This window comes from Talaromyces amestolkiae (assembly GCF_001896365.1).
Source record: "Talaromyces amestolkiae strain CIB chromosome Unknown scaffold13.1, whole genome shotgun sequence".
Lineage (NCBI taxonomy): Eukaryota > Fungi > Ascomycota > Eurotiomycetes > Eurotiales > Trichocomaceae > Talaromyces > Talaromyces amestolkiae.
This window is the reverse complement of record NW_024468049.1, coordinates 260,489-284,737: the sequence shown is the minus strand read 5'-3', so window position 1 is coordinate 284,737 and position 24,249 is coordinate 260,489. Positions and strand designations below refer to the sequence as shown.

Here is a 24,249-nt window from a genome sequence, read left to right as displayed (position 1 = left end):
ATGGAGACCACACAGTATTCTTCAAGATAATAACGAAGTCACCCTGATCAGGTCAAGTTCTTACAAGAGATGCAATGATCGAGGAGTCTCAGTCTGGTCAGCTTGTGAAGACAGCTCTATGAAGCTGTTGCATGGAAAGTGACGGAGTTAACCTAACAAAGTGTGGAGCAGGCCAAAGCAAGTGGGGGGTGAGCCTTATTGCCTGGAAGCATAGACACCTTAAAAGCAAGGCACGAAGGCACCATGGCACCATTGCGGGCACACTCAGTGGTGGTTGCCGTGACAACAGCGGGAAAGCAGCCATCACCAGCTCCTTCCAACTTCCAAGCCCTCTCTGTGACCTCTCTGTTCCTGTCCATGTCTCAACATCACAACTCACTCTCTTTCACTTCTTCTCTTACGTGGATGCGCACTCTTACACTCTTCACAAGAGAATCACTCGACTGTCCCTGACTTTCACCCACATGGAGGGCAATTCTGATTGAAGCACCCACTCGAGTATTTGTTTTCGAACAACATTCGCTGTTCCTGCGCATTCTCCACCATTTTGTCCACTCTACTATACGCCACGCTGCGATTGCAGCCAGATCCGTACGCAATTGGCCTTCTTCAATTGAAGCTTTTGGACGTCGAAGTATATATTCATACTCACCATGTCGGTCGACACGAGTTATTTGACCACCCAGGTCAACAATATCATCGATCAGTTGCATGGGATATTCGATGATATTGGTGTACCGAACCATGAGAGAGAGACTCGCGAGACAGAGGTAAGTACCACAATCAGTCTGCCTCATTGTAATGCCATCGTCTAACGTCCACTTCAGCTCTTCGCCGCCCTGTCAGATACATTAAACAACCATTTACGCATTGTCAACACGTGAGTATACATCCTGACCGTATATGGTTGAATCACGCTAAAACTATGGCTTTATAGTGAGAAACAAGACATGATTGCAGAAGCCGAACACCTTATAAATACAATTAAGCAGATGGAAGTAGCGCTTGATGACCAAAAAGCAAATGGTCAATATGAGCTCGACAGCGATCTCCAAATCACTTTCCCCCTCAATCGCTGCATTGTCGCATTGAAAGAAAAGTACTCCGCAATCAGCAGACTACATCGCGAGCGTTACGAGCAAGTCAAAAGTATGTCGATCCCAATTGGTTCAAGACTCGATTAACAGACGCGCTGACTTGCACAGAATTGGTTGAGGCTCTCGAGTCCTACTCTTCACACTTGGAAGCGTCTTTTGTGAAAATCCCTCTTCCACCGACAGCGCCCAACGCATCTATTCCACCCAACTTTGACCTCTCTCCCTCTTATGTCACCAAGTTGGACAATGAATTCACTCGCGTCTACGAAGAATATAACAAGCGTGTCCACCTGGTCAAAGTAACATCCGAAGAGATTATAAAGCTGTGGGCCGAACTGGGAACTCCTCAAGCACAAACTGACTCTACCATTGTCAAATACTACCGTGACGCTCCAGAACAACTTGGTCTTCATGACACTGATCTCGCCAACCTCAAGAGCAAGCGCGACAAGCTCATGGATGAGAAGAGGAATCGTGAAAAGAAACTAAAAGACCTAAAGATCGCGGTCGAAGGCTTGTGGGAGCGCCTCGGGGTTGATGAGCGCGATCAAAAGGCGTTTCTGGCAGCCAACCGTGGCTGTGGTCTTCGCATTATCAATGAATTCAATGAAGAATTCAATAGACTCCAAGAACTCAAGCGTCAAAACCTACACTTGTTTGTTGAAGACGCGCGTTGTCGCTTGCAGGAGTTGTGGGATAGCTTGTACTATTCCGAAGAGGAAATGTTGGACTTTACACCTGCTTTCTCCGACGTCTATAGTGACGCCTTGTTGGAAGCTCACGAAGCCGAAATTGGACGACTTGAGGCTATCCGAGAGCAGCGTGCCCCTACTCTTGACCTCATCACCAGACACAAAACTTTGATCGAAGAACGAGACGCCCTTGCAGCATCCAGTCAAGATGCATCCCGCTTGATGGCGCGCGGTAACAAGGGAGAGAAACGCGATCCTGGCAAGCTCCTTCGAGAAGAGAAGATGCGTAAGAGGATTGCTAAGGAACTCCCAAAGCTTGAATCAGATCTGCGCAAGATGCTCGAGCAATGGGAAGATGAATTTGGCAGGCCTTTCCTGATCCATGGCGAAAGGTATCTTGATGAGATCACGCCAGTGGCTTCCAAAGTTCCTCCACGATCCAAAACTCCATCGGTGCCGCCACCAAATTCAGTCAAGTCCAAGCAAGCAAGCACGTATGGTACAGGAAGTGTTCGCGGGCCTCCACCACCTCGATCTGCAACTAAAACGCCAACGGGTACGTTGCGACGCAACGCACCACAGACAGCAGCTCCGTATTCCACTCAAGCACAAACCAAATCTCCGTCTAAGATTCCTGCTCGTGTTCCACTAGGAAATATGCCTCATGGCAACAATTCTCCCGAACGCCGTCAGCCTCCAACTTCGTATTCTTCGAACACCATACGAGGCAAGGTGCCACCCCGTGCTCCTCCACCAAAAATGCGCGAACTATTCAATGACCCAAATGAGGATTCTGTAGCTCCTAGTTACATCATGGAACCTTCTCATTGCGAAAGCATGATGTCTGCTCGAAGCGTACGCCCCGTTTCTCTCGAGGACGTCTATGATGACAGACAGCAACGATCGATGATCAACAAATCTGGTATTTCTCGATCGAGGACAGATTTAAGCTCACATGGTTCATCTCAATCTCTTCATTCCATAGCATCCCGTGAAATGGCATACCCTCCGCAGAACCCATATCTCAACCGCCAGCCGCCTCCACCAGCTACAGCAATGAGACAAATATCAAACTCAACGGTCGAAACAGCCACCTCTGGTTCGGAAAACTGGGAAACTTTTGACGATGTCTCAGAGCCGGAGACTGATGCCAGTAATGTCTATTATGCCAAGCTTCGTGCAGCTCATGGAAAGCGCTTGGCTCCTGAGGACCAACATGAAGAGTCGCTCATGGGCAAAAAGATGAGGGGCATCCGCACAGTTGGGTCCGATGAGCGATTTCTTGAGCATAATGGCCAAATGGTGAGGATTGAAGGAAGTGATGGAGGTTGGACCGACGACTTGGATACGTATTGAGCTATAAGGAACGAATGTCGATGATCTACGATATTTATGAATTCGCAATACATATATGACATGAGTTTCTGGCTGGTACTGAAAACGATCGTTCGGTTCATGCTACGGCGGATGATTTGATGTTATTACGGCGATAAAGGTCATTCACCCTCGATATCACCATCTTCTCTCCTTTTCGGGCGAAGGCTTTCCTACTTGGCGCATTTCTTTTGGCTGGTACTGGAGTTTGCGGCGACCGAGGAAAAAGGGCCCAGACATATACATTTCTTCCCTTCATGTGAACACTTTCTTTCATACTCTTCTGGTTAATATTGGTTTTTGATTCATGTATTGATTATTCCCCTTCGAGGTGGGTTTGTGTTGTCTTTGGTTTCGGCCTTATCTTTCTGTTTTTCTACTTCCATTTCAAATAATTGCGGCTCTCTGTACAGGGTGCCTGTGTGATGTTACTTAGCCTTTTATACCAGCTCTGCAATTTGGTTTTCAAGAAAGACTCCCCAACAAGTAAAATAGGAGTGGTACCATTACAAACATGGTAGTAAACCTAATTGTCATGAATCATAGAAATACAAGTAAATCGCTGCTTGGCATGAATGGATGCTTGCTCGAGGAGTAAAACACAACCACAGAAGTTTTGTAATTCCAGAGTGCTCAATTGCACTTTCCAAGTGACGGAGGTACTACAAGGCTGAATTTTCTATCTTGTCTCGTCGACCGTCTCGCATGTCTTCTTCTGGAAGTCAGGGGCCTTCTTACTGCAGCTGATATTGAAAACCCAACTTGTTCTCGAACTTCTATTGAGCACTGCCCTCATCCCATCGAAGTTGCTGTTAAAAATCACTCCCTTAATCCAGCTATATTCAATCTGACCGAAGACACCTTCAGACTGGTATTCGAGCACCTAGATCCACCAGACCAAATCTGCCTTTCACTCAGCTGCGAGCCACTATACAATCTCTTCCGTCCTGTTTTGGATAGACGAAACGGAGCCCTTGCGGCGTTCTTTGATAGAGAGGGCCATGCGCGCGCTGAGTTCCTGGTTCTGCCTCGGGGTTTGCAATGGCTATTGTGTATGGTGCGTCTTGAGTTGCATCGGCGGGATCATTTACGCCAATTGCCTCGGGGATGGAAGGGGAGATGTACGCTTTGTGGTTCAGTCTAGAGACATCATCAGGGAGTTTAGACTAGACTGATGATTATTGTTACCTTTGTTATAGTATGCGTTGCGGTACTCATTCGAAACGTCACCAGCAAAAAGCATGATCCTACAAACCCCTAAGTAGGAGTTTTGTCCTAAACGTAGCTATAGGGCGTTTATGGTAGTCTATATGTACGTGATGGCCAAAATTCGTGATTGGTTTGAATGACATTTGTTGAATGTAGAGTGTTATCAGATTAAATTATGATACGGGAGAACTTGGCTATAACGAACTGAACACCGCTCCATATTAATGTTGATAGTTAGCTCTAATCTAAAGTCGATTCGATAATCAAACTCCTCAGAGAATAAGTATCATAACATCTGAAAGTGCTACCCAGTCCCATTGAAAATTTCTTGCTACAAGGCCAATCCAAGGCCAATGTGTGTGTGAGTATATGGGTACAAGGAGAGAACAATCTCGGTATGAGGCTAGACTTTGACTAATATATTTCGATTTCCTCCAACAGAACTCATCACATATGGAAAGCGGCATTGCAGACAACGAGAGAAGTAGATGCCCGTCAACACATCAGATGTTATTGGTAGGCAGCTCAACACGTAAACAGTAGTACCATTAGTGGAAGCAGGCAACAAACCCATCTATGATTATTCATGAAACAATAAAAAGGTATCTTCGCTAAAAAAAAAATCTTTCCTGTTTTCTTCGCATAAGATTGGCGACTCTCTCTAAGATAAAAAGAAAGAAAATATTCAATTCGAAAGATGTCACGATTTCAATTCTGCAAAAAACAAATCACGTCACCAAGACGACTCTTCACTCGCATATATCTGCCACGTCTAGTCAGGTCCCCATTCAAGGACCTAGAAGTGAAACATATGCATGCTGTAGTGTTCTCTTATCTCATTCGCCATTCCAAGGTTCGGTCTCATATGCAAAAGCCTCAAGTCCATGAGACTCACTGTCGCCCCCCTATCTTCAATCTAAACATCGATATCTTCCGTAGACTACTCGATTACCTCGACCCAATCGATCAACTCTGCTTGTCAGCGACTTGCAAAGTGGTATTCGACTTGCTGTGGCCCCTCATGCAGAAATGGGTCGGATGGAATGAGCACACCCAGTCATGGCACAAGTATTCGCAGGAGATACACCACGATGAGATTCAATTCTGCTTCGATCTTTCAGTTGGAAAATATGCTCCCTGCATGTGTGCGAAAATTTTTGCCCAGGATACAGCATCATGCAGAGAGTCAAATGTAGGACAGACATCGACAAATTTCAGATGCAGGACACTATGAAGAAAGGAGCACCATGTCACAAAGACGAGTCGCATGTACGTTACCCATGCTCGTGTTGGAGACTTCTAAAGGACATGAAGAAGAGGCCGCCTGTTCTGGAATGCCGAGAAGGACATCCCGTCATAAACCTTTTCGACAGCCATACGAACAAGCTTCTAGACAGTATTGGATTATGTTCGTTTCAACCATGGCTCTTGCATAATTACAAATTAGGCCGGTATCATATGCAAAAGTACCCTTTGCTACAAGCGAGTGCAGCCTTTTATCTTGCAGTCTCGACTCGCACCAATAAGCCAGGACTATTTCTGCTTGTGAATTATACCACATGGGTGGATGACCACAGGTCCGTTGCCATTTGCCCACACAATTTGGTATCTGGAATGTACACATCCCGTCCCAGATTGTATATGGATGGTCCATGTGCAACGATTTTTGTGATTGAACCGTTCGTTCAAGAGGCCGAGGAAGGAGGGTGGTTTGTCAAGTTTTCGACCGCTCGTTTTTTGAGATTGTTTTGACTGTTCGATGATCACAGCTTTTTTCTATCTTACACGAGACCCATTATTGTACATATTCGCAGTCCTGGAGCATCTCAATCAAGCTTTATTCTCCCTCTTCTACTCCGATCTTGATTCCCATTCAATTGAATAGCTTCCGTTAGTCGTCGTACCGTTTCGTCTCTACCTAGAACTTCCATAATCTGCGGCATTCCAGGACCGGGAGCGCCAGCAAGAAGAGCCCAGCGGAGATAGTGATAGAGCTCTTTCTTGAATGCCTTGCTTGCATATGGAATACAGTCAAGGTTCGTCCGATGGGTCTCAACGTTCCAATGACTTTCAGGAACAAGGGTTAGAATTGTTGCTACTGTCTGCAGGGCGACAAGAGGCGGTGTTGGGTCTCCGATCTCGAGATCGCTTTGAGTTAATGTATACGGAGTTCGATCCAAAGATGATGTGAAGAAGGACCAATTGCGGTCCAGGAATTGAGCTGGTGTAGTGAAATGGCCGCCATCATATCGAAGGAGGGACGTGACGGTCTCCTTAACAGGCAGGCTGGCAGAAAAAGCATTAGCATCCAAATAGTTCAAAAGTGAAGACGTCTTCGATATAAGCAACAAGAAGAAAAAAAATACAACAGCTGGGATTCGCTGGTGGACTACTAACCAGCCGGCGTGTGGCTTAAGTACGGCTGAGCGGACGGGAAGCCCTGTTTTCCACACCCTATGGTCGTATGTGCTAGATAATTTCAAACAATGGGTTATATCGGGCACTTGCGCAGGCATTGCTCCAAACAAAAAAGAAAAAAACATACTTAGCTCTGATATTCCCTCGTCCCTCCGCTGCTTCTGTGACATCGCCCACCAATTTCTGGAACTCGGGGCCATTCTCAGCTACACATCGCTTTGTGTGTGCTTTTTGAAGGAACCACATTTTTTCGGGGCTGACGATAGTGTTCCCTTTGGTGATCTTCAGATTGAACTAGAGAGACAAGTATGAGTGCCAAGAACTGGGTGGTGGAATGTACTTCACGGTCAACATCTTACAAGCTCTTCCATATCTTTCAAAGAAAAGACTTCTGACTTCTGGTTATGCGACCAGCCTAACAAGGCGGCATAGTTGAGAAGCGTAGAAGGCAGGATACCGCTGTCTCTGTAGAAGGAAATGTCAATATTTGAGTTGCGTTTGCTCAGCTTTTGGCCGTTCAGATCGACAAGAAGAGGCACATGGCCGAATTGGGGCGGCGTCCAATCGAAGGCATTGTAGAGTGCGACATGCATGGGTGTCGAAGCCAACCACTCCTAGCTCCGATATAAGCCTGATATACCTCTCAGATAGAATAGCAAACTCACTGTTCCTCTGATGACATGAGTGATCTTCATGTGGTGGTCATCCACGACATTGGCCAGGTGGTATGTCGGATTGCCATCGGACTTCAACAGAATAGGGTCATCGTAAATACGATTTATTGTCTTGAGAAACTTCTTTTGACCATCTTGGTTTTGTCCTGTCGTCCCAATTACGAAATCTTTGAATTTCGGGTACTCGTCCGCTTTCAGCCGGACAACATGTATTTCTCCCTTTGCCGCCCTTTCTTCTGCCTCTTCGGCAGGTATGTCAACGCATTGGCGATCGTATCCGAGCGGAAGGCCGGCCTGGTTGCGCTGCCTGGCAAGGGTGTCTAGTCGTCCGGCGCTACAGAAGCAGCGATAGGCATGCCCGGAGTGAACGAGATCGTTTGCATGTTTGTGGTAGAGAGCTGTTCGCTCGGACTAAAACGACAGTTTAGCAAAGTAATCGTTGAGTCGGAGAACCCTACGTACTTGTCTGTATGGACCATAAGGACCGCCAACGATAGGACCTACAAATGTCAGAAGCACTGATCGACAAAGCGCATACACGTTTCCATCCAATTATCATACCTTCATCCCATTCTAAAGCAGCCCATTGCAGATCGCTATACAGCCTTTCCTCCGCACCCGGTATGGTTCTCTTCTGATCTGTGTCCTCGATACGGAGCAGGAATTGTCCGCCAGTACGTTTTGCCAGGAGGTAATTGAACAAAGCTGTGCGTAGAGAGCCTAAATGCAGGTAACCGGTAGGAGAAGGCGCAAAACGTGTTCGAGCAGGCTCGTCTGGAACAAGCTTCGTGTTGCTGCTACTGCGGACAGAGCACGGAAGTTGGGAGCGGGATGCGACAGACGAGTTGGCTCTACATTGGAAGCAGACCCATGACGGCGGCTTTGCGAATACCCCAGGACGCAATTTCATCATCCTGCTATAGAACAGAAAGCAGGACTCTTCCTCTCTTGCCAAAGAAATGATGTTGGTCAGGGTCAATCAAACAATTGGCCGAAGCTGCGAGTCTTGGCGCGCGGCATCGCAGAAAAAATTCCGCCCGGCAGATCCCTCTCCGTATCTTATCAATGTTTGCAGCCCACTCTAAACAAATACTTCTTCTCTTCCATTTCTCTGTCTTTTCTATTGTCTCGTTCGGTGAAGCGTACTTTCTTACCAGTACATTCCGACCATAGCTGGTCGATAAAACAAAAGTTCGTCCAAACTTAGCTTTCTGTTGACCACTTCTGACTTACTTTTCAGTGGACGGCGCAGGTATTGATCTCTATGGTAAGACCGCTCTCACTCCTCTGTCGCTACACATACTCACCGTCCAATAGAAATTCTCGAAGTTGAACATGGCGCATCAAAGGATGAAATCCGAAAGGCATATCGCAAAGTAAGAACACACAGTGACTCGCATCTGGTCTAAGCCTAACCCATCAAACCAGGCGGCATTAGCGAGCCATCCCGACAAAGTCCCCGAAGCGGAGCGAGAAGCGGCGGAGATCAAGTTCAAAGCGGTCCAGCAAGCATATGACATTCTTTACGATGAGGACAAACGCCATCTGTACGACACGCATGGTATGAGCGCTTTTGATGGATCAGGAAACCCCGGTATGGGTGGCGGACCGGACTTGGACGATATACTAGCCCAGATGTTTGGAGGCATGGGTGGTATGGGAGGTATGCCTGGTCACGGAGGAGGAGGACGACGACCGCCCAAACCTAGAAAGAGCCCGGACGAAGAAACAAAATACGAAGTGAGCCTGGAAGATCTTTACAAAGGAAAAACCGTCAAATTTGCCAGCACCAAAAACGTGATCTGTGGACTTTGTAAGGGAAAAGGTGGAAAAGACAAGGCTGTTGCAAAAGAATGTTCGACTTGTGGCGGACAAGGTAGGTTGTTGCTTCAACGATGATTAATGACATAGCTAACTCCGTGTAGGATACAAGGAAGTGCTTCGCCAAATGGGTCCCATGTTGACTTCGTCTATGGCTCCTTGCACTGTGTGTGACGGACAGGGCAGTTTTTTCGCCACAAAAGATAAATGCAAAAAGTGCAAAGGAAAGAAGGTCACGGAGGAGAAGAAGATGCTTGAAATATACATCCCTCGAGGAGCCAAGTGAGTGATTATTTATCTTTGCTATGCGTTCGTCGACTAATTATCCGTCATTACAGAGAAGGAGATCGTGTCGTTTTGGAAGGAGAAGCGGATCAAGTACCCGACCAAGAACCAGGCGACATTGTGTTCCACCTTGTTGAGACCGAACATCCGATTTTCCGTCGAGCCGGTCCTGATCTAACTGCTGATCTCGAAATCACTCTTGCCGAAGCCCTGGCTGGCTTCTCTCGGGTGGTGCTCAAACATTTAGACGGACGAGGCATTGAGATCACCCATCCAAAGAAACCAGGCGATGTCCTCTCCCCAGGACAGGTCTTGAAAATCCCCGGAGAAGGAATGCCACTCAAGAAGAGCGATGCTCGTGGAGACTTGTACCTGATTGTCGATATCAAATTCCCCGATAAGGATTGGACACCAAGTCCTGAGACCTTGGAGAAACTTAGAGAAATCTTGCCAAAATCAACACAACCACCAATCACAACCGAATCCGTGGATGAAGTCGACTACGAATCCGATGCTGATATTGAAGCATTCGGTCAGGGCGACCCCCGAGGAGGTTCCGGATGGCAAGACGATGATGAAGAAGGCGAGCCAGCGCAGTGCGCGACTCAGTAGATAGACTCTTGTGCTTTTTGAGACTACGCGACGATGCACATCAGCATTTTTATGATTATCATTATTTGCATTATGATTTTCTGAGCTTTTCGATGCGACGATTTGTTCAATGATGACTTGTATACACTTATTGGTAGACTTTGAGGACTCCACTCTATTTGAATGACGATGATGCTTGGACGACATGACAAAAGTTTCTGTTTATGTTCCAGTCGTTCGCGTTCAAGGTTCTTTCTTGTCGATAAGTATTCCTATGTGTATATATGTGATGTAGGATAGAATGAGCCTTTAGTTTACATCGAGACATTTCTGGAGCATGGGTATATCTAAAGTTGGTCTAAGTTTTCGAACACTTCATAAGGAAGGGATTATCAACTGTCTCGCACGTCTTTGTAAATGAATTAGGAATATTAAATTGGTCTGACGGTTGTTTTAGAGTTGATGGTCTCTTTGAAGATATGTCGCAACCATTTTTGGAGACAAACCCTCCCCAATGCTTACCGAATATTGAGATTTAATGTTGGTATAGATATTATACATGTAGTTAAAGGTATGAGTCTAGATCTGCTTGACTATCAACATCGATTGCAAATGTGAAGTTGTTTGTCGTACTTTCAGTCGGACCTGTGTATATTAATATCACTCGAGATGGCTTCTACCCATAAATCAAGACTGTCTTTTCAATCACTCGGAAACATCTCTTCGAATCAACAATTCAAAGACCTTCCATTCCAAAGCTAGCCCTAATCGCCCCAATTTGGAAAGTTAACCCGATTATGTAATGCAAAATCGGAGCATCTCCGCATCGCCCGAGGTCATTCTCCAACTCGGACATCTTTCCGGCTGACATTTTCTGTCGTTTTTGTATGACTGCGACAATGGCTACGTGCTACATAAATACGAGTTTCTCTCTCAATCCTTTGACTGTCGTTGATCTAATTGCTTGTATTGACCAAGACTTATTTATAATAGACCGCTTCATATCCCACGCTCAGTGAGAGAGCTGTTGTACCCCCGCGTCGACTCCCACGCAAATGACTAGATAGTGGATACTACTACATAGTCACCGGTGATCATAAAAGGTGTCGCATGAATCATCATCGTTGATAAATAGCTCTCCTCCTCTTCCCCGGATATTAGATTCTCATATACTAGAGATCTTGACAGAGAGCTTCCGCAATGGGCTGCGACTCAAAAACAAGCTGTGAGGGTTGCTCATGCGACGCCCCGCAATCACCCATCAACATCGAGGATTGTCAGCAAGAACTCCTGGCCTTGAGAAAACGTACCCAACAACTAGAGTCTACACTAGCAGAGCTCAAGATCCACGGCTCGTTAAAAAAGAAGTCTTCATCCCCTCGCGAACTCCGTTCCCGCAAATGGTTCGGTCCAGAAGTCAACCCATCCATGGGCGCCATCTACATCGAGCGATACCTCAACTACGGCATCACACAGGACGAACTTACATCCGGCAAACCAATTATCGGAATTGCTCAGTCCGGATCCGATCTCGTTCCCTGTAACAGATATCATCTAGAACTGTCCAAACGGATTCGTGAGGGGATTCGTGAAGCCGGTGGTATCGCATTCGAGTTTCCTATCCATCCGATCCAGGAGAGCTCGCGACGACCGACGGCTTGTTTGGATAGAAATTTCGCGTATCTAGGACTTGTGGAGATTATGTTTGGGTATCCGTTGGATGGAGTGGTGTTGTTGACGGGATGTGACAAGACGACACCTGCGTGTCTAATGGCTGCTGCTACAGTGGTGAGTATCTTTTTGCAATGAAACAGGATAAAGCCAAGCTCATGGTTCTAGAACATCCCTGCATTAGTTTTCAATGTCGGACCGATGATCAACGGCTATCACAAAGGTGAATTGTCCGGCTCGGGTATGGTAGTCTGGAAAGGTCGTGAACTGCTGGCGGCTGGCGAAATGACTCGTGACGAGTTTATCGAGTATGCCGCAACTGGGTATGTAGCATCGTTCTTTGTGTACTGCCCATGTTAACAATGATTAGAGCACCATCTGCTGGCCATTGCAACACTATGGGAACAGCATCCACCATGAACGCCCTGGCAGAAGCGCTCGGAATGGCCCTCCCCGGTTCCGCAGCCATCCCAGCCCCCTACCGCGAACGACCTCAATGCGCCTATGAGACAGGCAAACAGATCGTCGAGATGGTCCTCACAGACCGAAAGCCAAGTGACATCATGACCCGCGAAGCATTCGAGAACGCAATTATCGTCAACACAGCCATCGGAGGCAGCACCAACGCTCCTATTCATGTCACGGCTATTGCCAAGCATATGGGTGTTGATCTCTCGGTCGAAGATTGGGATACAGTCGGATATGAAGTTCCATTACTACTCAATATGCAACCAGCCGGTGAGTATTTGGGTGAAGAATACTTCCGTGCAGGCGGTCTTCCAGCTATTATGGCTGAATTACTTGATGCCGAAAAACTTCATCCGGATGTCCTCACCTGCAACGGACGTACAGTTGCAGACAATGTCCGAGGCAAGCATTCATGGGACCGCCGCGTGATCCGCGAATACAGCAAGCCAATGCTTGAAAATGCGGGTTTCCGTCACTTGAGCGGTACACTCTTTGACTCAGCCGTGATGAAAACATGCGTTATATCCCAGGAGTTTCGAGAACGATTCCTTCAAAATCCGGATGATCCAGACGCCTTTGAAGGGCCTGTTGTCGTCTTTGATGGTCCTGAAGACTACCATCGACGCATTGAAGATGAGACGACCCCTATTGATGACAAGACCCTGTTGATTATCCGTGGCACGGGTCCATTGGGATATCCCGGTGCCGCCGAAGTGGTAAATATGCACCCACCCGGCCGACTTTTGAAAAAGGGCGTTCAATCCTTGCCGTGTATCGGCGACGGTAGACAATCTGGCACATCGAGTTCGCCATCAATCTTGAATGCAAGCCCCGAAGCAGCAGCGGGCGGAAATCTTGGTATTTTGCAGACCGGAGATCGGGTCAGGGTTGATCTCCGCAAGCGACGGGTGGATATATTGATTCCGGACGAAGAAATTAAAATTCGACAAGACAAACTCAATGCTGAAGGAGGATATCAGGGGCCGGAGAGCCAAACTCCGTGGCAAGAGATTTTCCGAAAGGAGACTGATCAGCTTAGTCAAGGGATGGTTTTGCGGGAGGCGTTGAAGTACCAACGACTTGCGCAGAAGTGGGATGAGCCGAGGCATAATCATTAGCTTTACAGTATGTACAGTGTAGAATTTTTGCAAAAGACACTTTTTGAATGCACATCATCGTCATTGATAATCGAACGGTCGAGATAGCCAAGCATACAAGAGGTAGAGTGATGTTTTGCATGTGTAGAGATCAGTCCACGACGTCATGGCACTATCTGACTTGCACCTCAATGCAACAAACCAGAAGAGGTACATCGCGCCATCCACTATTGCCATAGCACATTCATCTATAAATACTCCTCTCAAAGATAATCGTTTCGTAGTATGGAGTATGGAGAGGACCCACCGGCACTTGCTGGGTGAGGCCCACTACAGATGCACCATTTCCACATCTCTTCTACTTCATATATTGAGTATATTGATGATTCGATGCATTTGGTCTGATTTGGATATGGGGAAATTGTCGGGTGGTTCATGTGAGTATTGCCGACAAAAGTGGCGACTCAAGAATGGCTGGCGGACAGCTTCATTCCTGTGGCGGTTTGCCGACTCAAAAAGTGCGTCTAACGCCGCATAAAATCGGATTAGGGAGTAATGGCAGGCATTCCTTTAATTCTTGCGTAATGTCGTTCATCTGATAAAAGCGACCGATGATGTTCAGACACTCTTGATAGAGTCAGACAGAGCGATAGGAGCATTCCCTGTCCTTAAAACGGGAAACTCAGGAATGGCCGATGCACCTCTCTCGTTCAGGGAGGACATGGACCTCGCCCACAAGTTGCGAATGTCGGACGCGAAAATATATCGGATCAAATCGATTATTTGTATGTTGCACAACCTTGATCCAAGACTATTGTTGAATGTCCGGAGTAAGTCAGGATATCACCAAGATAGACAATCCTCGGTGAGCTGATGCTGCACGTCAGACACGAGAATGATACGGGATGTTCTCATACGGTAGACAGATATATGCGATCAGCAATCAGCACGCAGGTGGGCCGCCACACATGTTGTTGATCAGCGTGCCTATTTTAGCCCACAGCTAGTACAGAGCTGGGTACGTTAGTAGGCTAGCTGTGATGTACGTAATGTGCATCAAGCCATAAAGTCTCCGAAACGCGCTCCACCGAGTCGGTGTGATGAGAGCCTGTGGTAGGCAAGGAGGATGGGCCGGGTCCACAATTACATCCAGCAGGACGGTTTTCTTGGGAGTCTTGGACCGTTGGCGATATTGAATAATATTGAGCAGCCAGTGGGCAGTCAGAAAAAGAAAAAACCAATCGTGGCTGGATCTCGGCATCGGGGAGGTGGGAAGTGGGAAGTAGGGAGTGGTGGAAGACCGTACAGAGTAAGGACTAAGGAGCTGCCGTGGGTCGGAAGCGGGCCGCCCAATTAGTGCCTTGGTGCCTTGGTGCCTTGATAGCCGGGCCTGGCCTGAGCCACGCAGAAAATTTGATATCCCACATTGTTTCTCCGCCTACCAGGCACCACTCCGTATATATTTTCTTTTTCTCTCCTGATTCTGCCCTTGCCAGCTCAACGACAAAAAATAATCGCCAGGGCTGCATGTTGTCCATCTCCCCTATCGTCCAGTCATATCCCGCCATTCGGCCATGCTCTTGATATAGCCCGAGATTAAGGATAGCTTGTCCTTGTCCATCATCTGGCGGTGACTTTCAGACTTACACCAGCTCGTCTTGTTGAACTCCATTCTCCTGCTCCACCATTTATCTGGCCAAGTCCTCTCCATCTTTCTTGCTCTGCTCGCCCTATCTATCTACCATTCCGCTGGTTATCTCCATCTGCTTCTAGGCTATACCTGGCCAGGCAGACAACTCCCCTTACTTCTTATATAAATTCCAGTGGCTTCTCTGCTTCTTAACATCCTTCACACCATGGATCTCACTCAATAACCCCGGCGGCTGTCACAGCCAACACAAAGTAATCACACTCGTGCTTGACTCACGACCAGCACAATCCACTGTGTCATTGTCACAACACCTTTTACCTTTTCAGTCTACCAAAACTTTTCTCCTTCGACTACGTATTTCACACATCCAAATCATCAATCAACACAAAGACTCTATCAACAATGGCTCCAAACATCTTCATCTGCCTCCGGAACGTCATCTGCCCACTCTACTGGTTCGACAACGGAGCCCGGGTCCATGGCCATCCTACCAAGGAGGAACACTGGGAGTCTCCTGTTCCTGGCACCTACCGCTACATCCCAGAGCGAGGCTGGCACCTCATCCGCCGCGACGGCGCTGAAGAGGACGAATCCGAACCACGTCCCGTTGTCTACTGCCGCATTGTCCATCGCTATCTCTTTGCCTCGGAGATGGAAAAGCGCTGCCGTTACCACCGCGTCACTCTGAGACAAGGCGACGAACCTTCGAAATGCCTCTTCTTCCAACTCGATGACGGTTTCACCTGGGTCATTGGTTGGGATTCGCGTGGCAAATTCATACCGGGCCCGTACCGCAAGTGGTGCTACGACAAAGAGAATATGACTATGCGCCGAATGACATCGGATGAGGACAGTTCTGCTGCTTCTTCGCCTATGACGTCGCGTACCAGCAGTGTTGTTTGAATTTCTGTCCTCGAGAACTTACTTCGACCACTCAAAATTTCTTTAGCATGCTATTTTATCTATCAGCAAGCGGGTTCATTTCATTCGGGTATTAATGTGCTATTTTGAGCGACGGCGTTATGGGAAGCCAGCTACGAGCATGGCGTAGACTATAAAAGGCGGGATATACTCTTTAATGCAATCATTTCTTCATGAGCTGAATGGTAGACGATATACGTACATACCAATTCATCACAACTTTGAACTATCCCCTATATACAACTTCTTCAAACCCTCTCGTATACTATCGTTCATCCCACCGCTACTCCTCGGCTTCATCGTCTCCCTCTCCACAAAAACATGAGTAAATCCACCCACAACATTAACCCGCTCCTCCCCAGCCCTGAACACACCAACCTCATACATCACACTCGAAGACCCGAGCTTGACAACCCTCAATCCCAATTCAAGCACATCGGGGTACGCAACAGAGGCAAAATAATCGCAATAAGACGAAACCACAAGACCGATCTGGTTGTGTTTTTGGGCTTGTTGTGGTTGTCGATGCGCAGGATCAATCCCGCAGTGGGTTATTAGGTAGTGATTGATTATGGAGTCGAAGAGGAATGCGTATATGCTGTTGTTGAGGTGGCCATACATGTCGTTATCGGACCTAGAGACGTTAGTCGGTATCTTTCTTGTGATTGGAAGGAAAGCTACCATCGTGTCCGATATTCTAGATGAAATGGATAGTCTGCTCGTGTGCGAGACTTTTTGGCATTCTTGTCTGCCATTATGGTCTCTGTAGCTTTGCAAAAGATTTATGTATCTTACTCCATTCAATTATCACTGATCGTTTAAAATTTAGTGGACCTTACAGAAAGATACAGTTCATCGGCCGACGTTAAGCAAAGCCGAGGTCCGGAATCAACCAGACACCTCAATGGCCAATCAGATCGTCAGGACTGTAACACTAGATATCTTTGAATCGTGCGAACATAAATAAACAAGCTTTTTAGTGCTATGCTACATCCTAGGTATTCATGTTCTACGAGAATTTGTATCTTGCATGCTCAGCTTCAGGGCCCTCTGCAAGTCTTCATCGTCTCCATCCTCTTCCGCTGTAGCATGGCCTTTGCCTTTGCTTTGATGGTGCGCTTCTAAGAGACTCTGCTTCTTGACATACTCCAGCACGATCTCTTCTTCTGTCCTTTCTTGTGCCGTTTTCTCTCCGCGTTGACCCTCGAACCTACTTTGTGAATGCCCGGGATCATAGGAAGGAGGTTGCTGGCTCGATGACCCGGCCGCCTTCCCTGCCATCTCGTCGGATTCCCGCTCAATCTCATCATCACCCTCGTCCAGACTTGTATCCGACTCCCATACACTACTGCTGCTGCTACTCTGCCTCTGCCTCTGCTCTCTTAAACTCTCCGCCATGACTCGCTCCAACTGCCTCTCAAACTCCAATGCTTCGCTTGCTTGTTGTTGAGCTTCGGTTTCGCTGGCCGCTATCGCTTGGCGCAAACTCTCCTGCTCTACCTGGTTGTCTGTAGCATCGTTTTGTTGGCGCTGAGACTCATTTTCTTGGTCCCCCCCTTCCGTACAGGCACCTTCTCCTACATGCCTACGTGAAGTCCCTTGGACTGGCAGTTGGACGATTTCGTTGTCTCCAGCCAATTCATACAATTCCTCAGGGTGTGGTAGGACACTCTCAGGATCTAAGTTCGGAGCAGTCGTGCTGACCGAAGTCACCTCTGCATCCTCCATGTTCTCCTCTTGCTGTGCTTTCAAAACGTCTAGCATGCTCTCGTCAGGGTTGCGTTCCTTTAGGTATTTCTGGACTATATTCCACCGATCGATGACGTCTTGCTTTTCTGTATCGGAGCTTTGCAGCCACTCCTCGTATCCCTGGGCCACCCTAGATGCAACAATGTAGCTTTGCACATTGCCGCCGAACAACTTCTGCATTTCTTTGTGTACACCCTTCATGGTATGACCGAGGACACCAGCAAATCCCGCAGTTGGCTTGGTAACGAATCCTCCGAGCCCTTTACCAATCCCTTTCAGGAAACCGCCAGGGCCCTCTTTCTGCGCACCTTTCCAGGGCTGAGTGACCAGGCCAGTAACGCCATCGTMCCAGCCGTACCCAAACTCTTTTCCTACTGCCATGACGCCTGATTTGAAATCGCTTACTTTTTCCTGAGGGCGCACTGTATTGTCGCCCCAAAGCTTTGGGAAATTGTGAAACCCTTTGGTCAAGCCCACGGAGATTTCCATAGGGATCTTCGCAGCCGACTTTACGATACGTCCGAGGCCTTTGCTCGTATGCACGCCAGTCTGGCGCAACATGTCACGATCCTTGCCGAAGTCGGATTCATTCCGGCTGCGGGCTCGTCTTCGGCCAGCATCGTCTTGCTTGGGATTCGACTGGCCATCCAGTGTATCGGAGAAATGGCTCGATCCGACGTTCGAAGTGGAAGACGAGAGACTTGGGAAGCTTCCAACGCGAAAAGGAGACTCTTGCACGATCAAGCTCGAACTTGGTCCTGCCAAGGTCGATCTTTCATTCACGAGTAAGGTCTTGCTTCTCCTTGCGATTGTCGACATTGATTCTTGCGACTGCCGTCGAGACCCAACCGGAATGTGCAAAGGTTTCAACGTCTCCGTAGGAATTTCGGCTACCCCCATCGCCATGCCGCTGAATGCCCTGAAACATGCCGCAGCACCTCCAGATATAGGATCCCATGGACCTTCATCAGTCTCATACTCCTGTGGCCTGAAGAGCTTTAGGTCATGGAAATTCAAAAGTTTTGCATTTGCTAAAGTACAGGCAGCAAAAGCGCTTAACCTGATCTGAGTGCGCTTGATGCGCCACGTAGCTGGCCGAGATGGTGCGAGCATGCAACGGAGTCGGTCAGCCTCGAGATATTGATGTAACAATTGAGCACCCATGTCGCTGCCTTTCTCTGCCGCTATCTCGCTTGCGAGCTCTTTAGCGCGTTCCAGGCTTTCTGGCTTCAGACAGAAGCTGACTGCATTGGCTAGTTTATCCGCTGTGAGTTGTTTACGAGGGATAGGGTTGGGACCGGCGCCTGCTCGCGCGACCATGGCGCCCCAGAATGGCTGGTCTCCAAAAAAGGGAACAATAACAGTTGGCCGACCTGCAGCAATGCCTGCTGCTGTGGTTCCTGCGCCACCATGGTGAACGACGCACGAGACCCGCTTGAAAAGCCAGTCATGCGGCACGTTACCTAGCACAAAGATGCCGTCCGGGATACTATCACTATTCGTATCCATGCCTCCCCAGCCTTTGGAAAATACCGCACGCTGGCCAGTCTTTCTCACTGCCTCAATGATAAGCTCCATCATCGCATTTGGATCTTCCAGCACGATACTACCGAATCCTATATAGATCGGGAGCGGACCAGCGTCGAGAAATGCCTGAAGATCAGGCGGTGGGCTGTAGTCAGAAGCCGATTCAAGAGAGTAGTACCCGGAGATAGATACATGAGGACCCCAGTCTTTTGGTTTGGGTATCAGAGCTGGAGACCAGCAGTAAGTGTGAGGGACTTTGAGACGATGGAGCATCCCAGGGCCCCATATTAGACTCACGGGATCCAACCCGAGACATTTTGCGCGAAATCGGTTGATGATATCACCGAGACCTTGCCATTGAAGGACTTCGATCATAACATAACTTATGTAATTAGTGAGTTGAGGGTCGGCATTGGTGGACTGGATATTGGCTAGCGGATGGGGAAAGGCCTGGGTGGGAGAATATGGCATAGTGAACATAATATGAAGAGGGATTCCCAGCTTCTCTGCACAATGAATGTGGGCAAAGCTTGGAGGGTTGGCAATGATGCAGTCTGCGACGAAAGGCCTTGCCGAGAGGTCATCGTCAGTAGCACGAAAAGTCATTCCGTCGCCTGCTTTGTAACATGATCTCCAGCAGCCCTGAATATACTCGGCAACATCTTTCCTTCGCTGGTTGATATCTCCACTTATCAGACTGCGAAATCCCGGCATCAGACTGGAATTCTTGGCCATGAAGGCCATTAGCTGGACCGGGTCGCCGCCAATACTGAAGAATTCCAGGCCATTCTCCTGCACGAAATCCTTGAAATTGGGATGAGTTGCCAGGCGTACTCGATGGCCGTAGGTATCTTTTAAGACTTTCCCCAGGGCAACGAAAGGCTGCACATCTCCACGTGAGCCTACGATCTGGATGACGATGTTCAAGGGCGGGGGTGGAGGAACTCCCTTTTTGCCTTCTAAACCAGGGAGTATATAAGGGGAAGGCGGCGGGCGACTATCTTGGACGCTTTCAACTTGTTGACGTAAAGCAGGAGTAAATATCTGGGACAAACGGCGGTTGACCTGATTGATGCGGATGTTGACACGGCCATCATCAGTGACACGGGCACTAGTACCCAGGCCGTTCTCCTCGCTGTCAATTTCGCCATAGATATCACCGTAAGCAGGAGGAGGAATTTCGTCCTCGGCCGGAGCGGGATTGACGAGGTCAATTTTTGCCAAGGGGGCCTCCTGTCTTGTACGCCTCTGAGCAGCAGCGGCGGACTGAGCTTGCTGAAATATGGACTGCTCAATGACGGTCTCCGAGAGGGATTGATCCTCTACTGGGGAAGGATTGGTAGCCATGATGCCGGTGGTATAAGACACTTCAGCAGGCTGGCTTCAGTTCGATCAGTCATAGCATCACAGTGTATTTTGAGCGGGCGACCGATCGATGGATATTTACCACAAAGCAAGTGGCTGAGCATGTAGCATTGAGAAAGATTGATTTTCCCGTAGTTACTCCATAACAAGGCAGCCACTTTCTACTTGATCATCTTGCTGCTAGACAGATGATAGATCAGCACCTATCCATGGTGGCTCTGATACAGGGCAAGGAGTCCGTTTGGGGAATTAATCTGCCTAGTTTTTTCAGCTGGTTCAAGAAAGTCCCATCATGGACTAGTCGCTGGCGTCATTGTTGAGAGTATCCTCAGGAAGAGACCTGATTAGAGTAGTTGGAGATGAAATTGATGATAGGGTCATTGAGTATATTCGTACATGCAAGAAGCAAGTGATCTTTCACTCTGGAAAGACGCTTCCCCGGATAACCCTAGGTAATCCTAGGTAACCCTAAAAAGAGCACTAAGAAAACCCCGCCAGGTTGAAGTTGCATTCTCTCAACATGATTGGCCGCTCGATTGGCCTCAAAATATATTTTCATTTCGAGGAACAATATTCCGACAGCATATTGTTCGAAGATAGTGCTTGCCATTCGACGATAGATTAGCACTACCGACACTCGGCTCGAGTCATAGCCGCCATATGACAAACTGAGTTTCGTACACAAATGCGCCGTTTGTGGTCGCTATCGCTATTTACCCAGCTTCATCTCCGTAATTGAAACCGCACCAACTATGGCTAAAAAAGGGAAACAAACCACCAAGCCCACTGAAGACATTAGCGCATGGCCGGTCAACAACCCCGACCGCTATTACTTTGAGGGCGGTCTTCGAAGGGTCAAGCCATATCACCATACCTACAACACCTACTGCAAGGAGCGATGGCGGGGTAGGACGTTGTATGACATTTTCACGTCCGAATTCAGAGATCGCACGCCAGAGTATTATGTAAGTGGACGCTCCTCTCGCCCTGTGGGATCGAAATGCTAACATCGAAGCAGAAACAAGCTATTGAAGAAGGCCGCGTCCTCGTCGGCGGAAAAGTCGCGAACCTCGATACTATCGTCCCCAACGGCGCAATCGTCTCGCATTCCACCCACCGACACGAACCGCCCGTGAGCTCTCGTCCCATTGGAATAATCCACGAAGATGATGACATGATCGTAATCGACAAGCCCGCTGGAATTCCCGTTCACGGCGCAGGCCGATACCACTTCAATACCATCCTCGAAATCATGAAAGCTGACCGGCCCGGTTTCAAACCTCTTCCATGCAATCGACTGGACAGGCTGACATCTGGCGTAATGTTTATCAGCAAGAATCCCAAAGCCGCAGAAAAGTTTGCCGTTCAACTTAAGTCGCGCACTTTGCAAAAGGAGTATGTAGCGAGAGTCGGCGGGCGGTTCCCTGATGGCGTTGTGCTCTGCGACCAACCCATCATGTCGGTTAGTCCCAAGCTGGGCTTGAACAGGGTTCGTGCTACAGGCAAGGAAGCCAGGACAAAGTTTCGTCGCATAGCCTACTACCCAGCTTCAGCAAAGACTGATGCCGAAATTGCGTCAAAAAACGGTGATCTMCCTGCCACGCCACCAGCTACAGCCTCCGAGGACGAAGGCTACAGTATCGTGCACTGTCTCCCTCTGACAGGCCGTACGCACCAAATTCGCGTCCACCTTCAATTTCTAGGATATCCCATCTCCAATGACCCCATCTACTCCAACAGGCGCGTCTTCGGACCCAGTCTGGGCAAACACGATGACAGCGCCGAGAACGACGGTGAGATCATCGATCGACTCTCCAACATGGGCAAGACAGAATTAGCAGAGACAACCGCTTATCGTACCCATCTCACATGCCCGCCCGTTGTAGCGCCGGACACAGATCCGCAGGTGATCGAGGCAATCATGTTCCGTGAACATGAAGCTGCTGTAGACGCCTATCACAAGCGCAAGGGCGAGCGTCTTTCTGGTGAAATTTGCGAGGAATGTGATGCGCCGCTCTACACAGACCCCGGTGTTCATGAACTTGGCATTTTCCTGCATGCAGCTAGGTATGCAGATAATGAAGGGACATGGAAATATAAAAGTGCCCTACCAACATGGGCTTTCCCACCGGAAGGTTTGGAGGGACCAACTTCGATACCTGATTGGCGTGAGCCTAGCGAAGGCGAGGAATTGATAATCAATAATGGATTTGCGGGACCTAGTCCTGATGGTGGTCAGGACGTTGAGACCAAGGAAGATGATGTCCTGGCCCTTGTGCGCGGAGTCGGAATGGTCAATCTTTCACAAAAGTTGAGGGATGGCCAGGATCTGACAGCCTAATAGACATTTTATATATTTCCTTTATAAAAAGTTCGTACATAGATAGAAGGGTTAGAAAAAAGTTACATGTTACGATTGGCGCAAATCACACTACTGAAGCAATCACGCAACAATGTAATGCATTTCTTTTATCTTTGAAAAATTTTGGAATTGTCCGGTCCTAATACAAGAACCTCTCTTGTAAGTTGTGACAAGAAACCGTCATTTCCCCCAGACCAAGCCTGCTCCGTTTCCTCATAAAAATTGATTGATATTTGTCGATCGATCACTCATGCTTTTTTGATAATGAGAAATAGTTTCCCTCTTCCCAGACCGACCATGGGAGTAGTTGATATCATCGTTCAAAGATTCCTTGACGAAGGAAGCTCCGTAAAAACCGCAACAAGATCCCATTCATCCATTTAATAAACACACTCCCTCTCTCGGCTTTTTTCAGAAAGGGAGATTGAGATGCAAAACCCCGGCAACGCGCGAAAACAAGAACAAGGAAAAAAGATAATGAGATGGAAAATCCTGTTCATGATGCATTGCATTAAATAATCTATGCCTCGGTGGTAACGCGGGCCTTGGCGTTTGTGACCTTGACACCGAGAGCCTTGGCCTTAGCCAGAATGTCAACACGCTTGCGGGAGGACACGGCGCTGGCGATCCTGTTGTTTGTTAGTAGAGAGACAGAATCACTCGTGTTGAAGAACGTACTCAGCGGCGTAAGTGCGGTTGTGCATGAGGAGGAGCTCAACGTCCTTGGTGTTGTGGACAAGGAAAGCCTTGTGACCAGAGGGCATCAAGTGGCGGGKCTTCTTGTTGCTACCATAACCGATCTAACATTCTCATTAGACATGATCCCAATCCTGGCGAAAATTTGTTCAAACGTACCGAGGGCATGGCAATGGTACCCTTGAATCGTCTGCGGACACGGTTGTCGATACCCTTGGGCTTGCGCCATGATGCGGGCACGCACTTGAAGGTGTCGGATTGATGGCGGAAGAAGCGCTTTGTGCCTGTAATCAAGATCCTTCATCAGCCGTTTATTCCATTTATTTTTCTTGGTCCCAATCGATGATAGAGCTCCTCAAATCCTCCTCTTCTGTATGCTGGCGACGGGTAGAGTACTAACGCTTCTTGACGATCGGGATATGGGATTTGGCGGCCATCTGTAATAACGTAACACTCGTCAATCGAATATTCTTCCAATAACCAGACAACAAGAATGATAAACGAACCTCGTCGGTGTCGTGGGTGTCGGCGTCGAGAAGTTGTCGTGACGGGAGCAAAATTCGAGATCTCGAAAAATGGTA

At 48.1% G+C, this 24,249-nt stretch overlaps 8 protein-coding genes across 8 annotated transcripts; 5 read left to right on the top strand and 3 right to left on the bottom strand.

Moving 5' to 3' along the window:
• Positions 1-653: 653 nt before the first annotated feature.
• BHQ10_006768 (uncharacterized protein) lies at positions 654-3,145 on the top strand (the record flags this gene model as incomplete). Its single annotated transcript, XM_040879390.1, has 4 exons — positions 654-770; positions 828-880; positions 938-1,149; positions 1,206-3,145. 4 exons carry the CDS (start codon positions 654-656, stop codon positions 3,143-3,145), a joined length of 2,322 nt encoding a protein of 773 aa, XP_040735272.1.
• A 3,022-nt stretch (positions 3,146-6,167) lies between these two features.
• BHQ10_006767 (uncharacterized protein) lies at positions 6,168-8,336 on the bottom strand (the record flags this gene model as incomplete). The annotated part of the gene is made up of 8 exons (XM_040879389.1): positions 6,168-6,188; positions 6,277-6,658; positions 6,918-7,084; positions 7,150-7,404; positions 7,456-7,875; positions 7,927-7,964; positions 8,026-8,264; positions 8,320-8,336. 8 exons carry the CDS (start codon positions 8,334-8,336, stop codon positions 6,168-6,170), a joined length of 1,539 nt encoding a protein of 512 aa, XP_040735271.1.
• Positions 8,337-8,529: 193 nt separating this feature from the next.
• Positions 8,530-10,182, top strand: BHQ10_006766 (uncharacterized protein; the record flags this gene model as incomplete). Its single annotated transcript, XM_040879388.1, has 6 exons — positions 8,530-8,620; positions 8,705-8,731; positions 8,782-8,840; positions 8,893-9,340; positions 9,390-9,567; positions 9,624-10,182. The coding sequence occupies 6 exons, from the start codon at positions 8,530-8,532 to the stop codon at positions 10,180-10,182; spliced, it is 1,362 nt and encodes a 453-aa protein (XP_040735270.1).
• Positions 10,183-11,361: 1,179 nt separating this feature from the next.
• Positions 11,362-13,418, top strand: BHQ10_006765 (uncharacterized protein; the record flags this gene model as incomplete). Its single annotated transcript, XM_040879387.1, has 3 exons — positions 11,362-11,949; positions 12,001-12,155; positions 12,203-13,418. 3 exons carry the CDS (start codon positions 11,362-11,364, stop codon positions 13,416-13,418), a joined length of 1,959 nt encoding a protein of 652 aa, XP_040735269.1.
• Positions 13,419-15,450: 2,032 nt separating this feature from the next.
• Positions 15,451-15,951, top strand: BHQ10_006764 (uncharacterized protein; the record flags this gene model as incomplete). The annotated part of the gene is made up of 1 exon (XM_040879386.1): positions 15,451-15,951. The coding sequence occupies one exon, from the start codon at positions 15,451-15,453 to the stop codon at positions 15,949-15,951; it is 501 nt and encodes a 166-aa protein (XP_040735268.1).
• A 1,020-nt stretch (positions 15,952-16,971) lies between these two features.
• Positions 16,972-20,592, bottom strand: BHQ10_006763 (uncharacterized protein; the record flags this gene model as incomplete). The annotated part of the gene is made up of 1 exon (XM_040879385.1): positions 16,972-20,592. The coding sequence occupies one exon, from the start codon at positions 20,590-20,592 to the stop codon at positions 16,972-16,974; it is 3,621 nt and encodes a 1,206-aa protein (XP_040735267.1).
• Positions 20,593-21,362: 770 nt separating this feature from the next.
• On the top strand, positions 21,363-22,951 carry BHQ10_006762 (uncharacterized protein; the record flags this gene model as incomplete). Its single annotated transcript, XM_040879384.1, has 2 exons — positions 21,363-21,575; positions 21,629-22,951. 2 exons carry the CDS (start codon positions 21,363-21,365, stop codon positions 22,949-22,951), a joined length of 1,536 nt encoding a protein of 511 aa, XP_040735266.1.
• A 541-nt stretch (positions 22,952-23,492) lies between these two features.
• BHQ10_006761 (uncharacterized protein) lies at positions 23,493-24,105 on the bottom strand (the record flags this gene model as incomplete). The annotated part of the gene is made up of 4 exons (XM_040879383.1): positions 23,493-23,601; positions 23,651-23,772; positions 23,828-23,952; positions 24,069-24,105. The coding sequence occupies 4 exons, from the start codon at positions 24,103-24,105 to the stop codon at positions 23,493-23,495; spliced, it is 393 nt and encodes a 130-aa protein (XP_040735265.1).
• Between the last annotated feature and the right edge of the window lie 144 nt (positions 24,106-24,249).